At 44.6% G+C, this 23093-nt stretch overlaps 1 protein-coding gene and 1 non-coding gene across 15 annotated transcripts in view; both read left to right on the plus strand.

Moving 5' to 3' along the window:
- Nucleotides 1-23093, plus strand: part of scn1laa (sodium channel, voltage-gated, type I-like, alpha) — a 379612-nt gene that overhangs the window by 324697 nt on the left and 31822 nt on the right. For all 14 annotated transcript variants that reach the window (XM_038789700.1, XM_038789708.1, XM_038789701.1 and 11 more), the window contains one exon: nt 17024-17077. In XM_038789700.1, the coding sequence (XP_038645628.1) occupies nt 17024-17077 (54 nt within the window). The remainder of the gene's footprint in view (nt 1-17023; nt 17078-23093) is intronic.
- On the plus strand, nt 5366-5473 carry LOC119962563. The gene has a single exon (XR_005459916.1). It is a non-coding gene; the product is annotated as a U6 spliceosomal RNA (small nuclear RNA).

The following is a 23093-nucleotide window of genomic DNA, read 5'->3' on the forward strand; positions in this document are numbered from 1 at the left end:
CCCTTTATTATGAAGCCTTCTGGGCGCGATTCTCCCAGCCCCGCGCCGGGCCGGAGAATCGCCGCAACTGCACCACGCCACCCCGACGCCAGCGCGTGATTCTCTGAGGTGCGGAGAATCAGCGCCATTTGCGCCGCCGCATTTGGCATGGTGCCGGTCGTGGGTCGCTATCTGCGGCCAGGCCGCCGATTCTCCGGCCCGGATGGGCCGAGCGGTCACGTGAAAATGGCACAGACCCGCCTGCGCCGTTCACCCCTAGTCGCTGCCAGCGGGAGCTCTGCGCGAAGGGTTGGGGGGACGGCCTGTGGGGTGGGGAAAAACGCTCCTGCACCGGGGGGGGGGGGGGGGGGGGGGGCTCCGATGGGGTTTGGCCTGCGATTGAGGCTCATCGATCGGCGGGCCGCCCCCCCCCCCCCCTTACTTTGTTCCGCTACCGGCCCCAGAACTCACGCGCCATGTTGCATCGGGGCCGGAGCGTTCCGTGAGTGTACCGCACATGCGTCGGTTGCCGCTTCGCCACAGCGCATGCACGAGTTGATGCTGCCTCCATACCGCGCCAGGATGTAAGGCTGGAGCGGCGTGAACCGCTCCAGCACCGGTTGTCCCTGCACCCATTTTGCGCCGTCGCATTTCACAACGGCGTTCCCAACGGCACGAACACTTAGTCTCCATTTTGGAAAATCGCGCCCTCTGTCTCCGAACAATCCCGAATCGAGTCTCCACCCTGGCTTCTGTTCCTATCCCGATCGAAGCCGAAATTCCAGTCAATGGGGCGCATGGTCCGAGATTTATCTCTGCCCCCTCCACCCCAACCAAAATGTCCCAGCTCACCACAAAAAAGTTGATTCTTGAATACACCCTATAAACATGTGAGAAAAAGGAATGTTCCCTTCCCCCTGGGTTCTTAAAGCGCCACGGGTCTACCATACCCATCTTTTCCATAAACCCTCACAGCTCCTTTGCCATTCGTATCCTACCTATTGACCCAGGGCTCGATCAACCTACCCTCAGCTCTGGGACACAATTGAAATCTCCTCCCATAATCAACTGGTGCGTGGCCAAGTCTGGGATTGCTGCTAGCAACCTGCTCATATAACATACGTTGTTCCAATTCGGTGCATACATATTCACCAATACCACCGGCGTCTCCTCCACTACCCTACTCACCATCACATATTTCCCACCCAGGTCCCTCACTTTCTCCACGCTCGCAAATCGTGTTTTCTTGCTCATCAGAATGGCCACCCCCTGCGACTTTGAATCAAACCACGAGTGGAATACCTGACCCACCCATCCGTTTCTCAGCGTAACCTGGTCCTTCACGCGAAGGTGCGACTCCTGCAGAAAGACCACCTCCGCTTTTAAACTCCTGAGGTGGGCAAAGACCTGCGATCTTTTCACAGGTCCATTGAGCCCTCCATTCCCCTCTACCCCCCGCCATCTTCCCCTTTTGGCTCCACCCCCCCCCCCCATTTATTTCGCCCTGTACCTGGCCCTTCCAAGATGGCCCCTTTCTTCCCCCCTGACCATGCTTCTTCAACCTCACCGTGTCACATCTCCCTCCCCCATGGCCACCTCTCTTGACCTTCTCCCCCACCTCATTTCCATTCATCAGTGTTACCTGCCAGCACGGCAACGCCTGCCCAAAGGCTCCTCCAACTGACTCCACACTCCTCTCCCTACTCTCACCTCTTTGTTCTACGAAGAAGGCTCCCTGCGGACCTTCCCCTTCCTCCACCCAAACAAAGACGCATCTCGAACCACAGGTCACCTCCCCCAAAGACAAACAAAAAGAAAAACACAGCAACAGGCAGCAGGAGTGTCTCTTTACAAACTTTTCAACCCAGCTACCCTTTGTTGACCCAACAGAAAAAAGAAAAACCCTCCACGTCGGAAACAAAAAACCCCTCCTTGCCTCCAACCTCCGCTCTACTCATATTTTCCATTATTTCCCAACATTCTTCTGTTCTCTTGCAGTTTATGCTCCTTGATAAAGTCATTGGCCACTTCTGGGATCTCAAAATAATGTTCCTGGTCATCATAAGTGACCCATAACTTCGTTGGATAGAACACCCCTAAACTGATCTGCCGCTGATATAACATCACCTTGGTCCTGTTGATCCCCCACGCCATTTTGCTCATTCAGCTCCATTGTTCTGGTATATTCGGACCTTGTTCCCCTCCCATTCACAGTTCCGCTTCTCCCTGGCCCTCTGCAGGATCTTCTCTTTCTCCATGAGCTTTTGAAGTCTTACGACCACTGCCTGCAGCGGCTCCCCGGCTCTTGGCTTCTGCCTCAGAGACCTGTGTGCTCTGTACACTTCAGAGGCCTTGTCCAGCACCCCCTCCGCTACTAGCCCTGCCAGCATTCTCAAAATGTATCCCCTGACACTCGTACCTTCCACTCCTTCAGGCAGGCCGGAGAGTCTGCACTCTCCACTCTTTAGCTGTGCTCCAACTCCACCCTCTCCATCGAGACCTTCAGCGTGCCACAGCCCCTTTGATAGCCTTCGATCGATCTTCCTGCATCACCTTCCTCTGTTGATGGAACTCTTCCTTTATGAAGGCCATCAACTGTTCCTCTGGGGCTTTCAAGCTTGCACTTATCCTTCCCCCTCCATCACCTTTCCAATAGCTGCTGCGCCACAGGTCTCTTCCAACTCCTTGGCCAGGTCTTTCACCGTCTGCCGGGTTTGGTAACCAGCAGACATACAACTCCGTGGGGGATCTTCTCCTCCAACATTCAGCTACACTTTTCCGTCAAAGTTACACCCGATTTCAGGTAAAAAGAGCTCTTTTCTACGCCTTCAAGCAGGTGCGACCACTCACACCATGGTCATCACTGGAAGTTCCGATGCTGATTAATATTTCCTTGGAGCAAAAGAGATTGTGGAGAGATTCGATAAAAGTGTACGAGATTATGAACGGCTTAGATAAGCCAGACAGGGAAAAGCTGTTCCTTTAGCTGATGGTACAAGGAAAAGGGTTTACAGATTTAAGATTTTTGGAAAGAGATGCTGGCAAGGTTGGGAGGAAGTGGTAGTGCTCTAGACCTTGCTGTCTCAGTGACTAGTGGGTGTGAAGATAAACAATTATTTCAAAGGGAAATTGGATGGGAATTTGAGGGAAATAAACTTTTGATAGAGCGGGTCAATGGGGGAGGTCTTATGGTGCAGTGGTAAGACTTGATGGCCACAGTAGGTGCATTCATAATATGGCCAAACATGTTGATTATTAGCCTGCAAATCCTTCTGATATACATGGTGGCAGATGGTAAGAGGAGGAGAGTTTCCTGGTCAGACGTAATTCGGAAGGCAACAGCAAACCACAACATTACTTTGCCAAGCATAATCATGGAGCAATAGCACAGCTGTGAATAGTTGCGCCATCTATCAAGAGACAATTTTGCAGGCTACAAGTAAACACTTCTGAAAGTGGATGTCCTGAGATGAGACCCTTTAAAACTGAATAGCGAGGATAACACTAGAAGAGTTCTACATAAACTAGTTTATTAAGGATTGAGATTAATCATAGAAAGTATACCTAGTAATCATTATTATCCATTAAACATGTATTTTTCGAACATAACAGTAATAAGCATTCAAACTTTTGCTACAAGCAGTGGCCACAATGCATGATGGGATTTAAACTAGCGAAATTGCCCATGTTTTTGAGACAAATAGGATTAGACAGAAGTAGTGTGGTCAGCAATAACACAGCTCAGTAAACAATTCTTATCAGTGTCCCCAATATCCTGTCTTAGACAATCTATGGTATAAAGAGTAACCAACTTTGGCATCCTACCCCCAGATGAACAATGAAGTAGGCAGGACACTGAAGATGGGAATTTCAGATAAACAACTTTATAATGGACACAGTATCCTAGTAAATAACAGGTGGCAGGATGGGGTTAAATTATGAGCTGATCACAATAATCATTTTGCTTACAGTAAATTTCACTGGTCAATATAAAATTGACAGCTCCAAGGATTCGATCAAGTCCAACTCGGGTGGGTTATTGATTTTCGGAAAACTGTATAGTTGGTGTGTTTGTACAAGTGTCAGGCAGAGTGATTTTGGCATTTATCCAAATCACCCTCCCACATGCGTGGACCAGGCTTGAGAAAATAAATCGTCATAACCGGAGTTGATGTGTCTGCAGATCTGTGTGTTCAGCTGAGCTGTAACTAAGAGGGAGAACCCCCACTTAAAAGCTAGCTCAACACTCATGCCTTGGAAACACTCCTGCAACCTCCATTCGCATTTTTGCCGTATGCAGTTTCTGACACCTTCAACCACAAGACCATAAGACATAGGAACAGAATTAAGCCACTCGGCCCATCGTATCTGCTCCGCCATTCAATCATGGCTGATATTCTTCTTATCTCCATTCTCCTGACTTCTCCCCATAACCCCTGATCCCCTTATTAATCACCTGAGAAACAGAAAAGTTTTACTCCTCTTTCAGGCAGCAAATAACCACTGGTAAAATAGATGATGGTTTTGGAGAGTACTTAACATGCTCAAACTTTAAATGAATCAGGATTTCCCCAATTGTTGAAAATAAAAACAAATGTAAAGTTGTTTTCAAGGAGACATTAAATACCTGTTTAAAACATGACTGATAATTTGTGAATCTCTAGATTCCACAGGAAAGAGCCTACAATGATTCACATTTGCAAAACAGAAAACAATTCACTGGACCATTGCCCTCCAAACTAATTTTTAGCATTGGACCATGAGTGATGCAGCACAGAAAAGTTGAGCATCTTGATAGAATAAATATACCATGTTGCATATTGCAAAATATTGCCATTGGAAGAGGTGTGCACACCTTTGCCAAAGAAAAACTTGCAAAACGTAGCCAAAGGAAAGGAATGTGTATGGAGGGATGGAAAGTGGGGACAGGACCCAGGGTGATGGGGTGGGGATGACTCCATTCGCCCACTGAAGTGCACCCTCTTAAAAATGAAAATGAAATGAAAATCGCTTATTGTCACGAGTAGACTTCAATGAAGTTACTGTGAAAAGCCCCTAGTCGCCACATTCCGGCGCCTGTCCGGGGAGACTGGTACAGGAATCGAACCGTGCTGCTGGCCTGCTTGGTCTGCTTTAAAAGCCAGCGATTTAGCCTGGTGAGCTAAACCAGATGAGTGAACACTGATCTTTCTACAATCAGAAAAACAGAAGATGAACGTCGTATATACAGTTTAATTAACATTTCAGAGAATGCTTTGCGCACAAGACAAAATATTTCTTATTCTTCCCGTTGTTATAAACAAACAATTTAAAAAGACTGAAAATTAATGGTGTTCAATATTGCTTTTATTAATTAAGAATATGTAGGTTAACAACACTTAATGTTGTGCTCGCTTCGGCAGCACATATACTAAAATTGGAACGATACAGAGAAGATTAGCATGGCGCCTGTGCAAGGGTGACACTCAAAATTCGTGAAGTGATCCATATTTTACACTTTCTAAACATATCAACTTCTCAAAAAAAAAACAACACTTAATGTATTTTGTATGAAATTCCTTTGGTCATTATTTCAATGGAGACTTTAACTCACTTATTGTAAATGAATTAGCACCTCTGTTAAAATAACATGCATAATAAGATCCTACAAATGCATTTCCCTATTAATGTGAACAATATTATAAAGGCCTGTATGTACAATATATTTATTGTGATTAATTGTAGTGTTATTCCCTTTTAATTTATCAACAAGTTTCCGCCTTTCTTTTCATGGGGTTCTCAAAATTGTTGAAAGACACAATTATGGAAAATTCTCAAGAGATCTTTGGGAACCCAAAATCAACCATGGCTCAGTAGGTAGCAATTTCGTCTCTGAGTCACATGTTCAAGTTCCACTTCAGAACTTGGGCATAAAAATCAAGGCTTACACTCCAATTCAGTACTAAGAGACTGCTGCACTGTTGGAGGTGGCATCTTTCAGATGAGACATTAAACTAAGGACGCATCTACCCACTTTGGTAGATATAAAAGATCCCATGACCCTATTTATAAGACAAGCAGGGCAATGATCCCTGGTTTCCTGGTCAATATCTAACCGTAAATCAAGATCACAAAATAAATATTGTCTAGTCGTTATCATATTGCTATTCTTGGGAATGTTGCTGTATATTGCCTCGAAAAACCTGGAATAGTAATTAACACAGGAGGTGAATTTCCCTTTTCCCCCCAAATAACTTCAGAAAAGTAATAGTCAGATAAGTATATTTAGCACACAAGAGAACAAAGAACAAAGAAAATTACAGCACAGGAACAGGCCCTTCGGCCCTCCCAGCCTGCGCCGATCCAGATCTTTTATCTAAACCTGTCGCTATTTTCCAAGGATCTACTTCCCTCTGTTCCCCGCCCGTTCATATATCTGTCTAGATGCATCTTAAATGATGCTGTCATGCCAACCTCTACCACCTCCGCTGGCAAAGCGTTCCAGGCACCCACCACCCTCTGCGTAAAAAACTTTCCACGCACATCTCCCTTAAAATCTCCCCCTCTCACCTTGAAATCGTGACCCCTTATAATTGACACCCCCACTCTTGGAAAAAGCTTGTTGCTATCCACCCTGCCCATAACTCTCATAATTTTGTAGACCTCAATCAGGTGCCCCCTCAACCTTCGTCTTTCCAACGAAAACAATCCTAATCTACTCAACCTTTCTTCATAGCTAGCACTCTCCATACCAGGCAACATCCTGGTGAACCTCCTCTGCACCGTCTCTAAAGCATCCACATCCTTCTGGTGATGTGGCGACCAGAAGTGCACGCAGTATTCCAAATGTGGCCTAACCAAAGTCATATACAACTGTAACATGACCTGCCGACTCTTGTACTCAATACCCCGTCCAATGAAGGCAAGCATGCTGTATGCCTTCTTGACCACTCTATCGACCTGCGTTGCCACCTTCAGGGTACAATGGACCTGAACTCCCAGATCTCTCTGTACATCAATTTTTCCCAGGACTCTTCCATTGACCGTATAGTCCGCTCTTAAATTAGATCTTCCAAAATGCATCACCTCGCATTTGCCTGGATTGAATTCCATCTGCCATTTCTCTGCCCAACTCTCCAATCTATCTATATTTTGCTGTATTCTCTGACAGTCCTCCATATCTGCAACTCCACCAATCTTAGTATCATCTGCAAACTTGCTAATCAGACCACCTATACCTTCCTCCAGATCATTTATGTATATCACAAACAACAGTGGTCCGAGCACGGATCCCTGTGGAACACCACTAGTCACCTTTCTCCATTTTGAGACACTCCCTTCTACCACTACTCTCTGTCTCCTGTTACCCAGCCAGTTCTTTATCCATCTAGCTCAGGGGTGGGCAAACTTTTCCGTGCAAGGGCCACATTCAGAAATTCACAATTTTAAAGGGCCGCATAGTATATTAAGTAAAATAATTAATATTTAAAATAGCCAAAATAAAAGGTTTTTAAAGAAAAAAAAGCAATTAATTTTTATTAATTAATATTTTAAAGTAGAAACTTTACATGAAACACATTTATTTGAAAAACAAAGTAACTCAGTTTAAAGAAAAAAAAGCAATTAATTTTTATTAATTAATATTTTAAAGTAGAAACTTCACATGAAACACATTTATTTGAAAAACAAAGTAACTCAGTAAGTAACAGAACAATGTTAATGAGAATGATGCATCTGACTGCAGTCATTTACCAGTTTGTTAAAATCAGGTGTCAAGTTGCTTGTGCTGATCCTTAACACTGACTGAAGATTTGAGTCTGTGAGAAGTGATCTGTTCTTTGACTTGTTAACTTTCATTATAGAGAAAGTCTGCTCACAAATGTAAGTTGATGCAAACAACACAAACATCTTTCTTGCAAATTTTTTAAGATTTTGAAACTTTTCTGAATGCAGCGATGCATAAAACTCGACCAGTGGTTTACTTTCAAACATCCTCTTTAAAGAGGCTTGCAAATCAATCAGTTCCATCTGCAGTTCTTCAGTAGCTGTTTCAATGTCACAGGCAAAAGGTGAGCTGAGCAAACCGAATTGTCCTTCAATTGCCTTGAAATCAGCAAATCTTCTGATAAATTCCTCTTTTAAAGCCATCAACTGGGAACTGTACTTGTGCGATAATGCTTGTGTAACTGCTCGTGTTTTCAACAGAGGAAAATGAAAAAAGTTTTGCTCATTCAGCTGCTTGGTAAAAAGTTTGAGTTTCGATTGAAAGGCTTTCACTTCCAGGTACAATTCATGAGCAAATACAGCTTTGCCTTGTAGTTTTGTGTTTAGCTCATTCAGCTTTTTCATTATGTCCACAGCAAATGCAAAATCACAAACCCATTCGTCACTCTCCATTTCCTTTGAAAAGTCACAAGAGATGTCTTTCATATTGAAAAACATGACAATCTTTGCTTTGAGGTCCCACACCCTCTTTAGTACTTTTCCCATGCTTAACCAGCGGACATTTGTGTGGTACAGCACATCGGTAAAATCTGCCTCGATGTCTTCCAAGAAACTTCGGAATTGCCTGTGTTTCAGTCCCCGTGCTCTTATTAAATTCACTGCACGCACCACTGGATCCATAACATGTTTGAGTTTTAAAGAAGATTTACAGAGGCTTTCTTGATGTATGATGCAGTGAAAAGATAACGCACTGTGTAGTGGAAAATCTTCTTTGATTTTATCATTCATCAACTTCACAAGGCCAGAATGTTTACATGTGAGTGAAGGAGCACCATCAGTTGTAATACTTGCCAGTTTATCCAGGCTTAATCCAGACCTGATTAGACTGTTAATTACACTGTTGTACAAATCTTTTCCAGTAACTGTGTCTTTGAGAGACTCCATAGATAACAATTCCTCTGTAATCTCAAAGTTTTCGTCAATTCCTCTGATGTAAATGAGTAACTGAGCAGTATCCTGAATATCAGTACTCTCATCTAAAGCAATAGAAAACCACTGAAAACTACCACTGGCTGTCAACAGCTGTTCTTGAATATTCACTGCAATTGCATCTACGCGACGAACAATAGTTCTTCGTGAGAGAGATATGGCTTCTACTTTTGACTTAGCTTCAGGACACACAACACTGACAGCATCAACCGTGCAATCTTTAATAAATTCTGCTTCTGCAAATGACTTGTTTTGCTTTGCAATTTTATTGGCCAATACAAAACTTGCCTTTGTCGCGTTCCTTTGTAAAGATGAAGTTTTCTCAAACACATTTTGCTGTTGCTTCAAACTTTTTACCAGATCAGTTGCTTTCTTTTGCAGTTCTTGCTTTGATAAATTGTGTCCAAAGTTAGCGTGCTTGGTTTGAAAGTGCCGTTTCAAATTGTATTCCTTGAACACAGCAACTGTTTCATGACAAATCAAACATACAGCTTTAACTCCAACGTCAGTAAAGAAATACATTTCAGTCCACTCTTTGTTAAAAACACAGCATTCGTCTTCAATTTTTTGCTTTTTAGATAACCTCGAACAACTCATTTGGGGTAAAGTTTGTAAGATAATAAAAGCTAGTCTGAAATAAAATGTCCCACTCTTTTTTCTTTACTAAAGGCTTGTATGAAGAGCTTATAATGGGCACGTCTTATCTCTTTGGCATCTGCCAGGACACTAGTTTTATTGCAGATAACACTACCTTGTAATATACGAGTCTAACAGATTCGAACATGAAATTTCCAGTATTTTCAGTGCAAATAGGGTTGAAAGTCCTTACAAAAAAACTTTTTTTTCAAGCTTTACGGACTGAGCCAGAGTGTGGTCACGCGGGAAGCCAACAGAAGCACATCCGAGTCATGAGCCTAGCAGAGTCAACAGTGCGGGCGAGCGTAGATGAGCGGGGCTGTCTTATTGGTGGGTATAGTTGGGTGCGACCAATAGGATGGTCGTAGTAGTGTCGGTTGTAACCAATTAGCGTGCGGCATATATGTCAGCGCTTCCCCCCGACGACATCCTGCCTTTAGCCCTCTTTTTCTCTACTTTTCAAAAATGGCGCTTCACCCAGTTATGATTCTGGGCGCCTCATATGACTTGATCTTGGTGGGCCGCATAAAGACGGCCCGCGGGCCATAGTTTCCCCACCCCTGATCTAGCTAGTACACCCTGAACACCATACAACTTCACTTTTTCCATCAACCTGCCATGGGAAACTTTTCAAACGCCTTACTGAAGTCCATGTATATGACATCTACAGCCCTTCCCTCATCAATTAACTTTGTCACTTCCTCAAAGAATTCTATTAGGTTTGTAAGACATGACCTTCCCTGCACAAAACCATGCTGCCTATCACTGATAAGTCTATTTTCTTCCAAATGTGAATAGATCATATCCCTCAGTATCTTCTTCAACAGTTTGCCTACCACTGACGTCAAGCTCACAGGTCTATAATTCCCTGGATTATCCCTGCTACCCTTCTTAAACAAAGGGACAACATTAGCAATTCTCCAGTCCTCCGGGACCTCATCCGTGCTCAAGCCTGCTGCAAAGATATCTGTTAAGGCCCCAGCTATTTCATCCCTCGCTTCCCTCAGTAACCTGGGTTAGATCCCATCCAGACCTGGGGACTTGTTCACCTTAATGCCTTTTAGAATACCCAAAACTTCCCCCTTCCTTCTGCTGACTTGACCCAGAGTATTTAAACATCCATCCCTAGCCTCAACATCCGTCATGTCCCTCTCCTTGGTGAATACCGATGCAAAGTACTCATTAAGAATCTCACCCATTTCCTCTGACTCCACGCATTAATTCCCTCTTTTGTCTTTGAGTGGGCCAATCCTTTCTCTAGTTACTCTCTTCCTCCTTATAAATGAATAAAAGGCTTTGGGATTTTCCTTAACCCTGTTAGCCAAAGATATTTCATGACCCCTTTTAGCCCTCTTTATTGTGCGATTGAGATTTGTCCTACTTTCCCGATATTCCTCCAAAGCTTCATCAGTTTTAAGTTGCCTAGATGCTATGCTTCCTTTTTCTACCTTAGCTAGTCTCACAATTCCACCTGTCATCCATGGTTCCCTAATCTTGCCATTTCTATCCCTCATTTTCGCAGGGACATATCTGTCCTGCACTCTAATCAACCTTTCCTTAAAAGAATCCCACATTTCAAATGTGGATTTACCCTTAAACAGCTGCTCCCAATCCACATTCCCTAGCTCCTGCCGAATTTTGTTATACTTGGCCTTTCACCAATTTAGCACTCTTCCTTTAGGATCACTCTCGTCTTTGTCCATGAGTATTCTAAAATTTACGGAATTGTGATCACTATTCCCAAAGTAATCACTGACTGAAACTTCACCCACCTGGCCGGGATCATTCCCCAATACCAGGTCCAGTATGGCCCCTTCCCGAGTTGGACTATTTACATACTGCTCTAAAAAACTCTCCTGGATGCTCCTTACAAATTCTGCTCCATCTACACCTCCAACACTCCATTCAATGTTGGGGAAGTTAAAATCTCCCATCACGACCACCCTATTGCGCCTACATTTTTCTATAATCTGTCTACATATTTGTACCTCTACTTCACACTCGCTTTTGGAAGGCCTGTAGTAAAGTCCCAACGATGTTATTGCACCCTTCCTATTTCTTAGCTCTACCCATATTGCTCGGTGCTCGAATCCTCCATCGTGCCCTCCTTAATCACAGCTGTGATATCATCTCTGACCAGTAATGCAACTCCTCCACCCATATTACCTCCCTCTCTATCCCTCCTGAAGCATCTATACCAGGGGTGGGCAAACTTTTCCGTGCAAGGGCCACATTCAGAAATTCACAATTTTAAAGGGCCGCATAGTATATTAAGTAAAATAATTACTTCACCCGGTTATGATTCTGGGCGCCTCATATAGAACATAGAACAGTACAGCACAGAACAGGCCCTTCGGCCCTCGATGTTGTGCCGAGCAATTATCACCCTACTCAAGTCAACGTATCCACCCTATACTAGTAAGTAATCCAACAGCCACCCCCCCCCCCCCCCCCATTAACCTTGAAAAAAAATTATTTAAAAAAAAAGTTTTTTTTTAAAAAAGTTTTTTTTTAATGACTTGGTGGGCCACATAAAGACCTTTGGCGGGCCGCATGCGGCCCGCGGGCCGTAGTTTGCCCACCCCTGATCTATACCCTGAGATATTTAGTTGCCAATCTTGCCCTTCCCTCAACCAAGTCTCAGTAATACCAATAACATCATATTCCCAGGTACTAATCCAAGCCCTAAATTCATCTGCCTTACCTGCTACAGTTCTCGCATTAAAACAAATGCACCTCAGACCATCTGTCCATTTGCGTTGGTCATCTCTTCCCTGCCTACACTTCCCTTTAGCCACATTGAGTTTATTATCTAGTACCTTACTGGCTTTAGTTGCTGCCTCTTTACTGACCTCTAACTTCCTAATCTGGTTCCCATCCCCCTGCCACATTAGTTTAAAACCTCCGCAACAGTGTTAGCAAAAGCACTCCCTAGGACATTGGTTCCAGTCCTGCCCAGGTGTAGACCATCCGATTTGTAATGGTCCCACCGCCCCCAGAACCGGTTCCAATGTCCCAAAAATCTGAAGCCCTCCCTCCTGCACCATCTCTCAAGCCACATATTCATTCTGACTATTCTTGAATTTCTACTCTGACTGTCCCGTTGCACTGGTAGCAATCCTGAGATTACTACCTTTGAGGTCCTACTTTTTAACTTATCTCCTAACTCCCTAAATTCTGATTGTAGGACCTCATCCCGTTTTTTACCTATATCGTTGGTGCCTATATGCACCACGACAACTGGCTGTTCACCCTCCCCCTTCAGTATGTCCTGCAGCCGATCTGAGACATCCCTGACCCGTGCACCCGGGAGGCAACATACCATTCGGGAGTCTCGTTTTTGACCACAGAAACGCCTGTCTACTCCCCTTACGATTGAATCCCCTATGACTATAGCCCTGCCAGTCTTTTTCCCGCCCTTCTGTGCAGCAGGGCCAGCCATGGTGCCATGAGCCTGACTACTACTGCCTTCCCGGGTGAGTCATCTCCCCCAATAGTATCCAAAACGGTATACCTGTTGTGGAGGGAGATGACCACAGGGGACACCTGCACTGCCTTCCTGTTCTTTCTCTGCCTTTTGGTCACCCATTCCCTGTCTCCCTCACCAATCCTAATCTGCGGTGTGACTAAGTCACTGAACGTGCTATCCACGACCTCCTCAGCATTGCAGATGCTCCAAAGTGAGCCCATCCGCAGCTCCAGAGCCATCATGCGGTCTAACAGGAGCTGCAACTGGACACACTTCCCACACATGAAGGAGTCAGGGGCATCGGCCGCATCCCTGAACTCCCACATTGAGGACGAGGAGCATAACACGGGTCTGGGATCTCCTGCCATTTTTACACTTTACCTTAACTGACTACAAATATAATATCAAATAATTAATAAGTGAAAGGAATAAAGATTTTACTCACCAATCACAATATTTACCAACACACGAAGAGTTGAATTTCTCCCAGCTGCTGCTAATTGGAGCACTTTCCTTACCAGCCAACCAGGTCACTGCTTTGCTGTGATGTCACTCTTCCCGACAGACCCCTGGCCACTGCCCCCGCCGAAAATCTGAAGGCCGCTTCTCCGGCAGCTGTGTCCCTGCCGTTTCTCCGGCAGCTGTGTCCCTGCCGCTCTCCTCGCGCTCTTTTATCCTGTGTCCCCGCCGCTCTCCTCGTGCTCTTTCACTGTGTCCCCGCCGCTCGCCTCGCTCTCACTTTGTCCCCGCCGCTCTCCTCGCTCTCACTGTGTCCCCGCCACTCTCCTCGCACTCTTTCATTGTGTCCCCGCCGCTCTCCTCGCTCTCACTGTGTCCCCGCCGCTCTCCTCGCTCTCACTTTGTCCCCGCCGCTCTCCTCGCTCTCACTGTGTCCCCGCCGCTCTCCTCGCTCTCACTGTGTCCCCGCCACTCTCCTCGCTCTCACTGTGTCCCCGCCACTCTCCTCGCACTCTTTCATTGTGTCCCCGCCGCTCTCCTGGGGATGATATAGTATGCTTTATTTCCTATGTTATGAAGAGCATAACAAAATGGGTTAAAATTGTACTGTAAACATTCTGTTCATTCATTTACTAGATCATAAAGAACATTAACTTGATGGGTGCAACAAGCCTCAGTTTAAAAGTGTGTGTATCACTTTGACTTCTGCAAGATTGAAGAAACACACAGGGGACAAGTGTGGGATTAATGTGACCAGTTTAGATAACAAATCCATGGGTATCTTAACATATACATCGGACAGTAATCGGCAACTATGGATGGGCAACAAAAATGATATCCTAGCCAGTGACACCCATGTTCCATGAAAGAATAAAAAGTAACGGTAACCCTTGAGGATAAGTTATCTCCACAGATCGATGCCCTTAGTGGTTCTAAGCGAAGTAAAGTTTCAAAATTTGTATATTGGATTCATAGAGATGAATTCTTACCTGTGCTATATTTTAATTGTGAACATTACATATGTTCCAGTTAATTGAGGTTACAATCAGAGTTAAAAGCTTTTCCTTTGAGCAGCACATATTACCTATTTTGGTACAGGTTGCACCCAATTTCTGGAATGTACTTCTAACAGGCAAGACTTCCCTAGTCATAATGGTAATTACATATGTTTATGTATTATTGATACATATCAAATAGGCAATGCATTTACATTGTGGTGCGTTCAGAAAATGACAGCTACATTGGCGTTTACTGAGCAAGTCATTTTATTTTACATTTACCAGATATCCATTCAAATGAATCCAAGATACTGTCTATCAGTTTGACCTTTCAGAGACCGAAATGTAAATTGTGAGACACCAAATGATTTAACTGTGTGGCCTCCTCCACATTGTGCCTGTGACGGACTTAAAGATTATCTGAATTTAGTTTGAATCTTTATGTTGCTGTTTTCTCGGTCTAGTTTTTTCCAAAACTATTATTTGGTGGCAGTGTTTACTGAGCTGAACAAATTAATTATGCTCGATTGCCTTCAGTCCTTAGGATCTTAACCTTAGGCTGAATGATTTAGAGAACTGCGAAGAATTCAATAGTGTGGCTAATCATCAAGTGACTTGGCATGCTGCACTGCTTAGTTCCCTCAGGAAGCATGTCTGGATGGTTCCTGAATATTTGTGTAGAGATAACGCAGTCAGCTTTAACTGTAAGAGATCAGAGAGGGATTTCAAGATAAGCTGGCAGATAAATCAAAGAAATATAACTCTATAATTGTTTAGGATGGCCTTTTCATAATCTTTTACGGTCTTGTAAATTCATAGATTTCCAATTGATTACAGTCTTGCGGGGGGGGGGGGGGGGGGCTCAAGCAGCACATCATCTGAAGAAGTACAGAATTAGTGACAACAACTTCTCGATTTCTGCATTTAATTCCGCATGTGCAGAAGTTTCTGTCAAATCCAGAAGAGTACTCATGACGAACGCCAAGATTTTTCCTGCCATTACTATCACAAAATCTGAACCATGGATGGGGATTGTGTGCACCTTTTCACTTTAATTAGGTGTCATAAATTATCAGAAACTTATGAATAACTTCAGTTATAAATTTAAAATGTCAATATTTTGATCTGTGTTGATATTAAGAATCTACACAGCGTGTAGCACATGTGAATAGTAGTTAGAAAATCTTACAGTATGGTCTATGCTCTTTTCTGATTCCACCATGGTTCAGCATGAGCAAAGTAAAAAGGATTGATGTATTCCAATTACGTGATAATTCAGCAGTTCAAAAGTAGAAGCAAAGATAACGGGCGGGATTCTCTCAGCCCAGGCCAGGCCGGAAAATCGCCGGAACAGGCACAAATCGCACGACGCCAGTCCGCCGATTCTCCGGAGAGCGGAGAATGGGCGCCGGCGCCAGTCTCCCCCCCCCCCCCCCCCACCCCCCCACCCCCCCCCCCGGCAATTCTCGGCCCGAGATGGACGAGTCTCGCCGACGCCGTTCTAACCTGGTCTTACCCGCAGGGCCTTGGCGTGAATGGATGCAGGGCGGTCTGGTGGTGGGGGGGAGAGTGGGGTCCAACCCCGCAGGGGGCCTCCGCTGTGGCCTGGCCCGCAATTGGGGCCTACCGATCGGCGGGCCGGCCTCTCGGGCTAGGGGCCTCTTTTGTTCCGCACCGGCCCCTGTAGCCCTACGCCATGTTGCGTCGGGGCCAGCGCGGTGAAGGGAGCCACCGTGCATGCGTGGCATTCGCGCCGGTCCAACTACGTATGCGCAGCCCCGTGGTGCCCATCTGACGCCGGTATCGGCAGCTGGAGCAGCATGGGTCACTCCAGTACTGTGCTGGTCCCCTGTAGGGGTCAGAATCGCTGCTTCTGAGGCCATGTTGACGCCATCGAGAAACACAACGGCGTTTACGACGGCGTCAATACTTAACTTCAGGATCAGAGAATCCTGCCCAAGCTAAAATAAGATTAGCACTGGAGAAATAACTTACTTTCATACTTGCTGTATTACTGCGTACACTATGAAAACAAAACTTTGTGGTCTACAGTTCATACAACAGGTATTTGGGGCAGCACGGTAGCATGGTGGTTAGCATAAATGCTTCACAGCTCCAGCGTCCCAGGTTCGGTTCCCGGCTGGGTCACTGTCTGTGCGGAGTCTGCACGTCCTCCCCGTGTGTGCGTGGGTTTCCTCCGGGTGCTCCGGTTTCCTCCCATAGTCCAAAGATGTGCGGGTTAGGTGGATTGGCCATGATAAATTGCCTGTAGTGTCCTAAAAAGTGAGGGGGGGGGGGGGGGGGGGCGTTGTTGGGTTACGGATATAGGGTGGATGCGTGGGTTTGAGTAGGGTGATCATTGCTCGGCACAACATCGAGGGCCGAAGGGCCTGTTCTGTGCTGTACTGTTCTATGTTCTATTTTGAAGGTTGCAAGAGCAGATTGTTTTAAATTTTAATGGAAATATTAGAAATGCTAATGTGCATTAAGGTAACAGTTTTTCTTGCTACAATTTCATAGTTTTGAATTAAGTGATGTGTTTTATTTATTTTGTGTTTTATTTATTTAGGCAACATTTAAAGGATGGATGGATATCATGTATGCAGCTGTTGATTCAAGAGCTGTAAGTATGCATTAGCCAATTTAACCTATCAGTACTTGTTTACAAGTTTCAATATATCGCATCAAAAACTGGTTATTTAATTTAATTTCACTTATTCTTGAAATTACATTTGACTGGAGTTGTATGTTGATAGACGACCACACTCACCAGATTATAGCTGTTTCCAACGAATGGAAACTAATTTCAAGTGTATTAATCATTAATTTCAAAGGTTGGTGATTGTTGTGTATCCTTTACGATCCAACACATAAGATTTGGCACATGGATTTGAATTATTTTTTTTAAATTTAGAGTACCCAATTCCTTTTTTTCCAATTAAGGGGCAATTTAGCTTGGCCAGTCCACCTAGCCTGCACATCTTTTGGGTTGTGGGTGTGAGATCCACACAGACAGGTGGAGAATGTGTAAACTCCACACAGACAGTGACCCAGGGCCAGGATCGAACCTAGGTCCTCAGCACCTTGAGGCCACAGTGCTAACCACTGCGCCACCGTGCCGCCCAGTGGATTTGGATTCATAAGTCCAAGACATGGGTGGCACTGTTGCCAGTGGTTAGCACTACTCACTCACAGCGCCGAGGACCCAGGTTCGATCCAGGCCCCGGGTCACTGTCCATGTGGAGTTTCACATTCTCCGTGTCTGCGTGGGTTTTGCCGCCACAACACAACGATGTGCAAAGTAGATGTCCCTTAATTGGAAATTTTTTAAAAAAGGTCTAAGCCATATTACAAATGATGTACTTTGTTTTAATGAACATTTTGACTCCCTTAAAACAGCTAATATTTAATGTTGCTTTAAATATTAGTACAACCTATCAAAAAGGATTTCAGAATATCAGAGATTGCTTGAAATTTACTATACCGCTAAGTTTTTGAGGCAGATTCCTGCTTGCAGAAAATTACATAGAGCAGTGTTAGCTTCCAATTAACTAGAGAACAGAGGTCAAGTTCCATGCAATAACAGATTTTTTTCACCCAAGATAATTAATAATGCAATTAATCACAGAACCTGAACTGTATATAAGATCGAAATGGGCAAGCCCACTTAACAGCTTGCCGTAGAACCATGGCCCAGCAGAAGTAAATAAATTCCGGAAAGGGGAAGGGAAGAAATGGAAAGAAATTCCCATATGAATATATGAATTAACATGGTGAACAAGTTTCACGTGCAAATGATGTAGATGTCACAGTAATGTTGTTATTTTAATTCTCCTTCTGCAATTATTAACACCCATTTTCAGGCACAGGGGTCACGATTCATGACTTTCCCACACCCGTTCACGGTGAGGAAGGAATTATGTAAAGTTTGGCTGCCGTCTGATGTGAATTATTTCAGCATGCAACCCAGCACGGCTCACTCTGCAGGCTGAATGCACTCTCAACTGGGAGCCTAACAGCATGTGAGGCTAGCCATTTGCCAACTAGTAATTAAAAGGGGTCTGCTCCTCTTAATGAAAACCTGAACTGAATAAAAGGAGGCTGCTGTTGACCGCCAGTGGTGCAACTGGCAAGATAGGAAATGGAACACCAGGGCAGAGAGAGGGCTCTGTGGTTCAAAGCTGTAGAGCTGGAGGCCTTTGTTCTGGTGGTCAACAAGAGAAGAGGTGCCATATTTCTATAGAGTCCCTCAAAGAACATCTTTCAGAAAGAATGGAAGCAGGTGGCCAGGGAAGTGACCTCACAGAGGCTAGTTCCAAGCTTCTGACAGCAATGTCAGAATGAAGTGTTCAAGGTCAGTGAGTGCATCTTCTAAAGATATCTCAGTATCATCAGACTACCAACCTCTCACACTGTTCAATGCACCCATAATCCCATCATTCATCCAGTTGCAGTCCCTAGCACTCGGGACTAACATTCAGACAGCTCACTGCATTACATTTGACTGTGGAGTTGTATGTTGATGAAGGACCACATTCACCAGATTATAGCTGTTCCCAAGGCATGGGAACTAATTTCAAGATGTGGAGATGCCGGCGTTGGACTGGGGTGAGCACAGTAAGAAGTCTTCCAACACCAGGCTAAAGTCCAACAGGTTTGTTTCAAACACTAGCTTTCGGTGGACAGCTTCTTCCTCACGTGACCTGAGGAAGGAGCAGTGCTCCGAAAGCTAGTGTTTGAAACAAACCTGTTGGACTTTAACCTGGTGTTGGAAGACTTCTTACTGAACTAATTTCAAGTATACTAATTTAAAAGGTTGGTGATTGCTGCATATATTTTACTACACAACACATCAGAATTGCCATTTGGATTCACACTGGTTTAGCACACTGGGCTAAATCGCTGGCTTTTAAAGCGGACCAAGGCAGGCCAGCAGCACGGTTCAATTCCCGTACCAGCCTCCCCGAACAGGCACCGGAATGTGGCGACTAAGGGCTTTTCACAGTAACTACTCGTGACAATAAGCAATTTTCATTTCATTTCATTTCACACCCTCACCTCTGGCTGCCTGCACATAACTCATTATTCAGCTCTGGTAGGCATATCAGCCAAAGACAATGGGACATGATCTCTGACATTCTGCCCTGTCTTGTACAGCACAAGGTTGCCCACAATATAAGAGTCCAAAGCACACCTTCATTCCCTGAGCCCAATGAAGAAGATGTTTCTGTGCATCATAGTGCTGGTTGCAACAGACCCTATTGCATTTAGTGTTGCTGAGAGGATTCAGGATGATGCTATTATGTCCTTCTACCCTTTATTAACACCGACCTCACACTCATTCTGCTTTCTGGCATGCCATTTGTGATATCTCTTGTTCTCCCCATCTAATCTTACTCACTCCAACCTTCCCCTTCTGATGCCCCTATAGAAACTGTGGTAAACTCCAAAGCAGCATTTGCAGACTCATCCATGATACAGCATCTGGTGGCTGTTGGCTCAGCTTCCACTGTGGCACAGGCATAAGCCATCCAACATTTTAGTGTTGGGGGCAGCACAGTGGCACAGTGGTTAGCACTGCAGCCTCACGGCGCTGAGAACCCAGGTTCAAATCCCGGCCCTGTCTGTGTGGAGTTTGCACAGTCTCCCTGTGTCTGCGTGGGTTTCACCCCCACAATCCAAAGATTGCAGAGTTGGTGGATTGGCCACGCTAAATTGCCCCTTAATTGGAAAAAAATAATTGGGTACTCTAAAATTTAAAAAAAAAACATTTCAGTGTTACAGTGAAATTCAAATGGAGGTCTTGAGATTCATACTTGGTGCCTTGAAGATTCAGTTTACTTTCATGGTGGCTGCAGATCTCAGTGCTCAAAGGATCTGCAGGCTCTCATGGCAGTTCAGCAATCTGTCCTCCCAACCGATTATCACGATTGATCAGGAGTGGCGGTGGCACCATTCCGTATTCATGTTCCCACCCATGATACTCAGTTGATACCTTTGCTGTTGCCTCACAGCCAGACTTCTACCACCAATATCAAAATGATGCAATTCAAAGCTGGGCCCTCAAGGCCCAGTGTTGGTGGAGGATGTCCTTCAAGGTACTCCGCAGTGTTCGCCAGTGAAATTCAGCAGCATACCACCAGTCCTGCGGCACCACTAAGCAGAAGCACTGGAATGGCAAAGGAACCAACAAGACGGGCTCTAAGGGAAAATATAAGGATGATTAGTTCAATTCTGTTTAGTAAGTGAATATCTTTTTGAAAAGATTATTGCTAGTGGCTTTTATTGAAGGATCCTGGCCAAGGAGTGCTGTAATGGGTTATCCCAGATAGATAGATGATGAGGTGGGGGATATTGGAGCCATAATGATAAATAAAAGTTGTCCCATAGAAAACAGAGTTGAGCAGCCACTCCCAAGCAGACTCTCTGGAACAAAACTGTTCCAAATGCCCCCTTCTAGCTCCTTATCTTCCTGAGGTGGTCACTTAAATATGCAAAAATGCAAACGCACCAGATTCTCCCAAGGCGTGGGATTGAATGCCCATGCCTGGGAAACCTCGTCATGGTGCCTTTTAGCACTGGTCCACACAAACATGTACCAGGCATATAGGCACCTGCAAGAGTCTCCCAGGCTATCTAAGGCTCCCAGGATGCTTGGGTGGCACTGACAGGGTGACAGGCCGGCAGTGCCAAGGTGTCCACATGCCAGATTGGCACTGCCAGAGATCGGGCCGAGGTGCCCTTCCCTTATGAGATGGATCGAGGGGAGCCCGAGGACCCCCTAATAGGTCCCGGAGGTGGTAGTGGGGGTTCCATAGATCGGTGCAGCGTTTTTGGCTGGCAAGGTAGCACAGTGGTTAGCATGTTGCTTCACCACGCCAGGGTTTGATTCCCGGCTTGGATCACTGTGCGGAGTCTGCACGTTCCCTCCGTTTCTGCGTGGGTTTCCTCTGGGTGCTCCAGTTTCCTCCCACAAATCCCGAAAGACGTACTTGTTAGGTGAATTGGCATTCTGAATTCTCCCTCCTTTTGCCCGAACAGGCGCTGTAATGTGACGCCTGTTCAGGTACACTGAGGAAGAATTCATAGTGACACTAATAAAGATTATTATTGTTATTAAACATTGTGCCTTGCTCACCTGCACTAACGAGCTGAGCAGGAAGTAAGGCAAGTGTGGCCTCAGCAGGGCATTCCTTGCTGCAAATGCTGAGGAACATCCTGCTAAATACGCCCAAAACAGGACTTTTTTTTCCCCATTAAATTGTCCCCAATAAGTGCAATATTCAATTTGATCACTATATTAAAGTGATCAGACAAAGGGCCACAATATGCTGACAGATCTTTTATGTGTGCTGTTGTGGCATAAACTACACTATTCCTGATCCTGCAGTTTTGCCGAACACATGATTTGCATCTTTAAGGCATTAGTCATGAAGTGCAGAGAAACAAAAAAAAAGACCTTTTTGTTGTCATGTTACACTTAAGAGCAACACCTTTAGATATGAACTTACTGACGCCAGCAGAAATTTAATTCGGCAGGCAGCTTCTCAGAAATACAGGATCAACTTATTAATGACGTGGCATACAACCAATATGCAGATGCAGAACAGCCTGGTCTGCACATAGAACAAAATATTTGGGTCATACATTCCATCCAGGGGTCCTGGTCACCTGCAGAAGTGTGCAATGAGCCTAGATCCTATGAGGTCACAACACTGAATAGGATGATGTTAAGGAGGAACAGAAGCCAGCTAAAAGAATTGTAAACCTATCATAGCATACACTCCAATTGCATCTAAAACACATCCAATGATGCATACAAAGTGTAGTTGTGGAAGACCACAATGAAAAGAATCAGCACTCCAGTAATACACAGGATGTCAAAGCACCTACAAGTTAAGAACATCTAAGTGACAAGACCAGACCTCAGGAACATCCTAAGATTGGGAGGAATAGTAAACTACGAATAGGTTATACAGACCCTTCAACAGAAATCTATCTTGTGTAAATAGTGAACCACCATATTGTACGTGTATTTTGACTCCTAATATATGTAATGTTATTTTGGAAAAGCAATGGGATGTTGTGATATCACTTTAAGTGAATATATAAATGTTGAGGAAAAAATACCAGCACTTTGAGTTTTTGCCAAAGGTCCTTTATTTTAACACGAAGTTCGTGGGGGGATTTAGAGTGACCAAAGTCCTTCTAATTGTTCCACCTTTACAGAGGCAAGGCAGTACTTTATATTGTTCAATAAGCAATATTTAGAAAAACGAGGCATTCCATTGATAAGCCCAGAGACAGAAAAGCGAGCAGCCTTAAACAACAGGCCATGAATTCGTAGTCTACGAGCAATAACAATTGTCTGCTGTCAGCAACAATGTGCAGCTGTGCACTTGTTTAAATGGACTGACCTTCTGTTATTACATGCAGAATTTCTTGACTGAAATAAGGCTAATATATCCATGATGCTTTGCCAAGTGCCTATTGCCATGAAATATAGTCAAGCAGACGGTTAGAAAGAATACAGGGTATTAAGGCAATTAATCCGCCAAGTAAAGTCCCTTCTACAATAAATGAGCAAGGAATCAGGACGTAAAGCAGCATGTGACCAGCAGCTCGCAGTATGTGTAAGT

The sequence above is a fragment of the Scyliorhinus canicula genome, chromosome 2 (assembly GCF_902713615.1).
Source record: "Scyliorhinus canicula chromosome 2, sScyCan1.1, whole genome shotgun sequence".
Lineage (NCBI taxonomy): Eukaryota > Metazoa > Chordata > Chondrichthyes > Carcharhiniformes > Scyliorhinidae > Scyliorhinus > Scyliorhinus canicula.